Here is a 9,503-nt window from a genome sequence, read left to right as displayed (position 1 = left end):
GGGTATTCCCTTCTGGTTTACCGTACAGTGCTTTTAGCCGTTAAAATTACCGTTGGGGCTCTTATTAAGAGCCCAAAAGTCCGTTCCACCGGGAGCTGCCGAAATGTGCGACTTCGCTGGTCATCGCCGCACCCGGAAGTCTATTCTCAATTGTTAATAAAGATAACCACTTGTCCATTTTATTATTAATTTAGATGGCGACTAGCTTTAATTCAGTATCCAGTAAAAAAAAAAGCCAAGATTAACAATTGCATAAATAATATTTACACATCTTGACATTTATTAATTATTAGAAATATTGAGTGGTCTCAAGGCTCCAGAGGTTTTGTATCTGTAGGTGGCAATTCAAGGCAAAGTTATGTGACCAATGAATTACAAAAGGGTCACATCTGGCGGCACAAGTCAGTGCCTGTCTGCAAAATTTCTGAACCCCCTCCCACTGAACAAGTTTTCAAAGTTTACCCCATCCAGCTCCAAGTGTCCACTATACACCAATTTTATGGACATCATTTTCTGACCCACCCACCACCAATAAACAAGATTTCAATTCTTAACTGATTACATGCACCCACCCCAAGACCCCATCTTAGCAAATGTACAGTCAAATTCACAACACTGCATTCAAATGTATGGAATGCAATCACCCAATAACATATGCATCACCAACCCCCTCCCGATGAGTCTGAAACCATGTTGCGCCCAATTTGGTTCTCACCACCAAGCAATGACTCTCGACTCTGCTCCCTCCTCTTCCCGAGCAACTTTCTGCGTTTCAACCTTCCTACTGATAGATTTCAAATCTTAGCCGGTGTTGTTTCAGCACCCAGCACCATTCACCACCCCCCCTTACCCTGCGTAGCTTCTGCACCCACAAACCATTCACCCTCACCCTTCGTAGCTTCTGCACCCACAAACCATTCACCCTCACCCTTCGTAGCTTCTGCACCCACAAACCATTCACCTCACCCTTTGTAGCTTCTGCACCCACAAACCATTCACCCTCACCCTTCGTAGCTTCTGCACCCACAAACCATTCGCCCTCACCCTTCGTAGCTTCTGCACCCACAAACCATTCACCCTTCGTAGCTTCTGCACCCACAAACCATTCACCCTTCGTAGCTTCTGCACCCACAAACCATTCACCCTCACCCTTTGTAGCTTCTGCACCCACAAACCATTCACACACCCCCGCCCATCTTGTTGACATAACCTGCACGAAGGGGCAATTTAGCATGGCCAATCCACCTAACCTGCACATCCTCTTCCAGGGTCGTTAATCGTTTGGCCTTCTCCACTCCAAGGGGCAGTTCCTTGAGACAGTCGCAAGACAAGACACGGAACTGGCACAAATTAAAAGGCGGGATGAGGGCGTAAAGATCACGTTCCCACAGCGGTGGGGACGCGGAACGTCGGGACGTATTCGGGAGAGGGCGGAGCCGGAGGGCAGTAGAAGGAGCTGCTTTTGGGTGGGCGGGGAAGGAGGGGGCGCCGCGCGGTGAATTGGACCCAGGCGTGAGAACGCGGCCATTGTTGTCTTCAGGGGTTCGATTGGAAGGCCGACACTTGCCGGGCAACATTCCAGTGCGCGCGAGCGAGGCGGAAGGGCCAGCGCCTGTTCCCCAGCCCGAGTCCGCGCGCGCGCGCGCGCTCAGGCAGCGGCGCGCGCCCGGGAGCGCTCGCACCACCCGCCGCTGATTGGCCGGGCCCATCGGAAGACTGCTGACGGCGGCCAGCCGGTTGGGACCATGCTGCGGGCGGCGCTGGCGCATGCGCGGCGGGGCGCGAGCCTGTGGTTGGAGCGGCCGTTGGGGCTGGGGTTGCTGGTGAGAGCCTGCGAGAGCGGCAGCGTGAGAGCGGTACCGAGTCGGCATTGCGGGTAAGTGACAGCCCGGCGGTATTTATTTTCTTAAGCCTGTGATTTCCACCCCTCCCACTGAAGCAGTAAATTAGGGAGTTTCAGTTGTTTTGTCAGCTCGGTTGCTGAACCTCCATGGGCTGTAATTTGGCATGTGGGTTTCATACCAAGTATTGACAAGGCCGAACAGGCTTTGACAGACATCCTGACTGGAAACGGTCAGATGGTGCCAGACCTGCTGAGATTGTCCAGTATTGAATGTTTTTGTTATTGACAACACGTCTGCCTAGCTAGACTCTGCCCCAATACTTCCCACCCTTCATCAAACCTCATCAGCAGGGTCTATTTCTCCCTTCCTTCATTCCTCGTCTTCCCATCTCCAACATATTGATGTTATTTGCCTCCGATGCATGAAACATATAAATATGCTTGTGGCAGTGAGTGTTACCGTCTCCCCACTCTGGCGGAGATTCTCCTGACTTCCCTGGAATTTTTATTTATTAGTGACTATCTTGTGCATTTTTGAGTTCCAGAGTTATGACTTTCCATCCAGCTGAATTTATCTTCACCTGACTGAATTTATCTTCACCTGCCATTATTTGCTGCTGATGTCTCGTTAGGTTGGAAACTTTTTATGGAAAAGCGAGGTCTGTGATTATACTGCCAGGAAAAGGGAGCTAGCTCATGAGCATCAGTCCCCTGGAATCTGATATACCAATGGGTTGCGTTTTTCAGTAAAGTACACTGCTCTTTTGGGCCAGCAAAAAGCTATTATTCCCTGACCAGGAGGATAAAATGTGACCTTTTCACAAGTAACCAAAAGATACTTGTATGTGTCACACACGCCTGTTTCCTTGCTACTCTACTCTTTTTATTTCCTCTTCTGGTAGCTACATAGCCTTTTGGTAGCCTGGCTGAAATTGGGAAGTTGAATGGTGACGTGAAACTCCTTATTCATTTGTACCGTCTTGCTGTTATAAAGTGAATTTGGGTACCACCATGCTCCGGAAGAAACTTAATCTTTGATACTTAATTTATCGCATGCCAAATTATACAACAAAAATTCTTAACATGTGTCAGGCTTTTTTCAATGAAATCTTGAAACAATTGTTTTATACATTTTGCAATCGTTAAAATAATGTAACATTTGTATGATACTTCCACAGCTTTATTTATCCCCCTGTTATCAGGTGTATTGGAAGTAGGAATACAGCAACAATGCCAGATGTAAATCTGGACAATCTGGATGAAAAGCAGGTCCGGCTATTGGCTGAAATGTGCATCCTGATTGATGAGAATGATAAAAGAATTGGGGCAGACAGTAAGAAAAATTGCCATCTTAACCAGAATATCAATAAAGGTGAATGAAGCAGATCCAGTTCGATTTTGTATTTTGGGTGTCATTTAAGATGTATGTAAATTTTAATAAGGTTAAGTGTTGGTTAATTTCCCAGCAGTGGTTAGCACTGCTGCCTCAGTGCCAGGGACACGGGTTCGATTCCAACCTTGGTACTCCATGTGTGCAGGTTGCAGGTTATACCTGTGTCTGTGTGGGTTTTCTCTGGGTGCTCTGATTTTCTCCCACAGTTCAGATATATGCAGGTTAGATGGATTGGCCATGCTAAATTGCCCTTTAGTGTCCAAAAGGTTGGGTGGGGTTACGGGGATAGAGTGTGGACGTTGGCCTGGGTGGTGTGCCCTTTCGCAAGGTTGGTGCAGACTCTGGGCCGAGTGGCCTCCTTCTGCACTGTAGCGATTCTATTCTATAATTCCCCACGTCTTGCCATTTCCTAGACCTCTAGCACAACTGGGAAGGATGACAGCATGTGCAGCCTGGAAAGTATCTTGTTAATGAAATCCCTGACCACCCAGAGCCCCTCTACCATGGAGATTGCATTATTTATCATGCTATTATAACCATAACTGTTAAGCCAATATTTTAGAATTAAGCTATTTTTCCACAAGAGGAAAAACTATCCTTTATTGATTTCTCTGGAGAATGGGAAATTAGGTGGATGCTGTGGAAGAAGTTACACACACTTGCTGACCCTGATGGTCAGTTTTTATCATCCCATTCTGAGCTTTGGTAATATTTGGTTTTAAACCTTCGTCACTCTTGCAAAATAGCAAGTTGTTTATTTGGGAAATAGAGTGCTCCTTCTTTGAGCAGATGGGAACGGAGAACAAAGAACTGTGTCCCATCTCAGGAAGGTGAAAGTGAGGTGATAAGAATATCACCACTCTTGAGCAAATTACTTGTTTACTCAAGATTAGCAAAGACCTGGAACTTGCTGACGTCTATAAGATGGCAACCCCCTCCCCAGCCACCCCAGCTGACATGTGGCCTTGGGATCCATCTCCATTTTCTCTCCCTGCAGAGTAGTTTCTGTTGATGACTTGGTGAATGAAGAACTTTATAATCACATGAACAAACAAGCTGATTCAAGAAGGATTGGCTGATGCTAAGAAGTCTCAGGACCTGGCAAGAATGAGGAGGAGACTATCCTGAATCTTGATTTCAACGATATGGGTGTATTTTAAAACTCGGGAGGAACAGGAGAAGAAAATTCACAGAACATTGTAATTTAAAAAAGAAGATTATTGAAGGGGAAAAAGTAGATTAATATTTTATAATATGATATGAATCTGAAAATTTACATCCAAGCATAATATCTTGCACACCCACTTTGTTCTAAATGTTTACAGATAGACAAGCAACTGTTGGGATTAATTATTTATATTATTTCTTCAAACACTTTCCCATGTAATATTAAATTATTGTAACTGCAGTAGTCGACGCAGGTTGTGGCGATGCTTTTGGTTGTCCTGGAGCTTGTCGCTAAAGTGAAAGGGTTAACCATAACAAATCTTTGTTTCCCAGGTTTGCTCCACAGAGCTTTCAGTGTCTTCATCTTCAATAGTGAGGGAAAACTTTTGCTGCAACAGAGATCGGATGCAAAGATCACATTCCCAGGTAAAAAAAAAGCATTTAATTTTGCTGTATTGTCCAAGACACTATTTTGTCTTTCGGGCCCCTGCTCTTTGGTAGAGAAAAGACTTGCATTCAACGGATCATCTTGCATCTTTGACTTTGTCTATATAAATGTTTCTGGAATTCATTCACCTGAGGAAGGAGCAGTGCTCTGAAAGCTAGCGATTTGAAACAAACTTGTTGGACTTTAACCTGATGTTGTAAAACTTCTTACTGTTCTTGAGCTGCTGCAGTCCTTCTGGTACAAGTACACTCACAGTGGTATTTGGGGGGGGGTTGGACAATACTGAGAAACAAGCAGCAGCAAGGTCTCTCTGTTGATTAGAACCTTAAGCTCTCAGACAGGACAGAAACTGCGAAGCAATCTACATACTAATGAGCCATCTCCGGGGACAAAAGGGAAACATTTAAACGTTAAGGCAGACACCCCAGCGCCAGAAGAGACTAAAACAAAGCAGACCAACGGTCACCTAGGACACGCACAGCAATCAGGGAACCCACCCCTCTATTGGAGGAAAATCGATACGAATGATTGGGAAAGGCCCAATTAATTGAGGCCAAGTTCAAGGCCCGCCCAAAAGCGTGTGAAGCCCCTTTTAGTATAAAAGGTATTCCCCAAGGGAGAATCTTTCTTCTTTGGCTTTGGCTCTCAGCGAAGAGAGAGACCAGCCTAGCAGCTACACCAGACCAAGTAAGTTCCAAGTCGACGCACGCTACGAGATAGACGCTCCTAGTTGCTATCCTGCAAACAGCTCAACCCAGCAGCCTCAGAACCGAGCAACGGCCATTGTTCCTCTGACTGAGTGGGCACCCGAAGCTAAGTATAGGCTTTAGTAATAGTGATAGTTTAGGTTGTAGAGTTTATGCATGAGAAGATTTGACTGTGTAAATAAATGAGCATTGCTTTTGAACTTACTAACTGGTGTATCGAGTCCTTGATCAGTATTCGGTTCTAAACCTTGTGGTGGTGTCGAAAGATACCTGGCGACTCCTGAGCAAACGTAATTAAACAGAGCCAAATTAAGAGACAACAGCAAGTTAGCAACAGATACCACCCCTGAGTGTCCTGCCTGCTCATTGGTTATGTCCTTTTCTCTGTGTTCATTGGCTGCCTGTCTGTATATCATTATCTACATGTCTGTATATCACAACATTTTCTTTTCCAGATATAAATACCAGTACAAAGAATTAAATGTAGTGTTTGTGAAAAATTGTTGAATGCGTCCCTCCCTGTTTCCAGTAAACATTTTTGAGCTGACTCATTCTTGTACATGATGCTAGTTCTGGAATTGTCTTCATTTCTCTCCTGACCATTGACTCATTCTGTGCATCCAGAGTGGGTGAAATCTGCAAAGCTCTTCCAAATGAACGGCGAGTGTGATAGGAGGAGGTTGGCTGTGCTAAATTTGGATTAATTGCAGGGCGAGGCTCTGGCTGCCAGCCAGTCATCATGAAAGTAGAAATTTGTGTTTATGTCGATCTTGGGTTAATATATTCCAGATGTGTTATTTTAAAAGGATGTGTTTTTTTTTAAGGTTGCTTTACAAACACTTGTTGCAGTCACCCTCTCAACACTGAAACAGAAATAGAGGAGAAAGATGCGATTGGTGTCAGACAAGCAGCCCAGCGCAGGTTAAAAGAGGAGTTTGGAATACCTGTTCAACAGGTGAGAAATGCATAAACATCAGAACTATCTGGTCACAAGTCTCAAATGCTCAAGACTGTTGTCACAACCACGCAAATGCTGTTTCATCAAAGTGGTACATGAGCAAAGAATTTTGTGTACGTAGCCCCGTTTTAATTTGCAAGTGATCAATTTAAAATTAACCAGCAGCAAAGCTTTGGTCTTAAACAAGGTAACTGTTTGTTTACCACACAGCTGCTGTAGGTTTCGTGGGTCAAAGTAATAAAGTTACCAAATGAACACATACAAAGATCAAAAGATCCTCCCCAGATGAAATTCCGTTCCATCCATTAAGGTATCGTTGCAGGCCTGAAGCTTGCAGTTGTAGTCTGGAGTGAAGAGTTTGTTCAGCAGCTAAGTGATGGCTTCTGTAGTCAATTAGTCAATGTTTGCCTTTCAAGCAGACTCAGCAGGTTTTGGGAGAGAGAGGTTTCTTGTCCCTCATTAAGTTCTATGGTTACAGCACCATGAAGATTGTTTAGATTCTTTTCAGCAGAACTAAGGTTTATTTCTGGATCCCTTCCTTTTTGTCCCCCTCTTTGGCCAAGAACACTCTGCTGTTATGTGGGTTCTGCACAAAATGGCTTTCACAAACTGTCTTTATCAGAGCCAAAGCCAAATGGTTGCCATCTTAATTTAGACAAAACATTATTCCACCAGGCAAAAGTTAATTCATTGAGGTCCTTTTTGAAGTCCATCCTGTCTCCTGTTTGCTTAGTAGCCGGATGATTCAGTGGTCATCCCGAGAGGAATCTTTGTATTTTAATTACTCCTCAAAGTCACCTCTGGAGATAAACTCTAGAGAGTCTTGAGGAGCTTTGAACAAAAACAGAAAGGTTCCAGGAAGTCTGACTGTACTTTTTAGAAAAGGGCTGTAACCCAATTGGGACTGAGCTTAGGAGGAACTTCTTCACCCAAAGGGTTGTGAATCTATGGAATTCCTTGTCCAGTGAAGCAGTTGAGGCTCCTTCACTAAATGTTTTCAAGAATAAGAGAGGGAGTTTTTTTGAAGAATAAAGGGTTATGGTGTTTGGGCGGGAAAGTGGAGCTGAGTCCACAAAAGATCAGCCATGATCTCATTGAATGGCGGAGCAGGCTCAAAGGGCCAGATGATCTACTCCTGCTCCTAGTTCTTATGTTTTTATGACAACAACCATGAGTTAAATATGCACTATAATCACTAACTGTACAGAAAATTGAATATAACCTCTACATATGCCGTGTGTACATCCTGCAGGTAGGTTCAGTCATCGTACTCTGATAGGACCACCATCAAAAATTGCATGATCTCTGACTTGGTGTTTGTGTGCCTTTTACAAAAGAGAAGACTTGGAAATCACCTCAGATCTTTAAATTATCAATTGGCTGTACAGGCTAGATGTGGAAACAATTTTTCCACACAATCAAACGTAATTGGCGGAGGGGGCGGGGGGGTTGTAGAATCTGCACTAGATGAAATCTTTACAAGATTGGTCCAGGTATATGCCTCTCGATGATCAACAATTGTTGCTGCCCTCATATGGTCACTATCTTGAGGTCAAAATTGTTTTCTTCCCCCTTCATTTTCTTTCAAAGGGCGATGAAAGCTGGTTTAGCCAGCAATACCCACATCCTGTGAAAGAATTAAAAAATAGAACTTGCACACTTTCATTTAATTTACATAACATATGGGCTCCATATTCTGCAGTTCTTTTCCAAGTGTAATCATATTTGTTTTGCAGGGAGTAAATGATATTAAATTACCAACCAACGTTTAACACCTTGATGCTTTTGCTTCCGTGTATAATGACTAGCTTTGTGGTGGTTTAGCAGACATTTTGCCGAACAGTGACTCATTTGATGCGACTTCATAAAGCTTTTCTGAAATCAACCAGTGAACAGGCTGTGCTGCTGTAGGTTGTTGCTCCCACTGATTGCAATAGTAACTTCACAGTGCAGCAGGAGGAATATTACACAAAATATACACTCCCAAGCTTTGAATTAACTTTAAAGCTTGGAACCAAGGATCAGTGAATCTGCAGACTCCGTTCAGATTACAATGGTTTGGGGTTGTGGAGTGTTTTCTGCACTTTCTCCCATATTTAACTTTGTTTTTCACGGCAGGTTCCTCTGGAAGAGATGAACTACCTGACCCGTATTCACTACAAGGCTCAGTCGGATGGGATTTGGGGCGAACATGAAATTGATTACATCATTTTCATACAGAAGGATGTAAGTTTGAAACCTGACCCCAATGAGATACAGAGTTACTGCTATGTGACGAAAGATGAACTCAAGAACCTGTTGGAAAAGGCAGAGAACAATAAAGTGAAAATCACACCTTGGTTCAAACTCATTGCTGAGAAGTTTCTATTCACGTGGTGGGACAGTCTGCATAATCTGAAGCATTTCATAAATCATGAGAAAATTCACCGAATGTAGAACATAACTTCTGGTTTACTGAGTGGAGCAACCGTCCTCCAAAGGACTAATCTTGCATACGTTAAAATTCACTAAGCTATTTGCAAAGTAATGTCAAGAAAATGGACATTCGAGTTAAACATGCCAGTGATCAACCCGAATGAGGATGAGAATGTGCTTCTGAAAATGTTTAATCCATTTGCAAAATTTTTAGCATATGAAATAGTAATTACTGATGTTTGTTTCCTTGGACTACTGCTGAGAACCTAATATCTGAATGTAAATAACATTATGAAGTAAATAGTGTGTTTATTACCACTTAGGGGCAAATGGTGTTTTGAAGTTTACTCGTTCTGCTCTTCCTTCAATGATAACATTGTCAGGTGATTTTTAAAAAAATATTTCTGTTGGGATTTTAAATTTTTTTTACAAATAAAGCAACAAACACAATTTCATTGCAAAACAGGTACAGTGTAGAACAAGAATTACTGCAAATATAAAAACAAAAATAGCATTTCCCAATAATACAAACAAAACAAAGAAAAACCAAATAACTTAAACTCTATCCCTAA

At 43.1% G+C, this 9,503-nt stretch overlaps 1 protein-coding gene across 2 annotated transcripts; it reads left to right on the top strand.

Annotated features, from left to right (window-relative positions):
* Positions 1-1,474: 1,474 nt before the first annotated feature.
* On the top strand, positions 1,475-9,261 carry idi1 (isopentenyl-diphosphate delta isomerase 1). Of its 2 annotated transcripts, none has more exons than XM_072508273.1 (5): positions 1,475-1,876; positions 3,046-3,215; positions 4,737-4,829; positions 6,383-6,513; positions 8,635-9,261. In XM_072508273.1, exons 1-5 carry the CDS (start codon positions 1,746-1,748, stop codon positions 8,950-8,952), a joined length of 843 nt encoding a protein of 280 aa, XP_072364374.1. In that variant the 5' UTR covers positions 1,475-1,745; the 3' UTR covers positions 8,953-9,261. The 2 variants fall into 2 exon arrangements, with proteins under 2 accessions (XP_072364374.1, XP_072364373.1); XM_072508272.1 differs by having other exon boundaries at positions 1,476-1,876; positions 3,022-3,215.
* The last annotated feature ends 242 nt before the right edge of the window (positions 9,262-9,503 follow it).

The sequence above is a fragment of the Scyliorhinus torazame genome, chromosome 6 (genome assembly GCF_047496885.1).
Source record: "Scyliorhinus torazame isolate Kashiwa2021f chromosome 6, sScyTor2.1, whole genome shotgun sequence".
NCBI lineage: Eukaryota > Metazoa > Chordata > Chondrichthyes > Carcharhiniformes > Scyliorhinidae > Scyliorhinus > Scyliorhinus torazame.
Note: the sequence above shows the minus strand (reverse complement) of the source record. Positions and strands in the feature narration are given on the sequence as shown.

What these genes read in the sequence shown, in the direction of transcription:
- idi1 (XM_072508272.1), top strand. Translation starts at nt 1,746, where the DNA reads ATGCTGCGGGCGGCGCTGGCGCATGCGCGGCGGGGCGCGAGCCTGTGG. An exon ending in GTACCGAGTCGGCATTGCGG is followed by an intron (nt 1,877 to 3,021) that starts GTAAGTGACAGC and finishes ATACTTCCACAG; the next exon opens with CTTTATTTATCCCCCTGTTA. An exon ending in TGCAAAGATCACATTCCCAG is followed by an intron (nt 4,830 to 6,382) that starts GTAAAAAAAAAG and finishes TTTTTTTTTAAG; the next exon opens with GTTGCTTTACAAACACTTGT.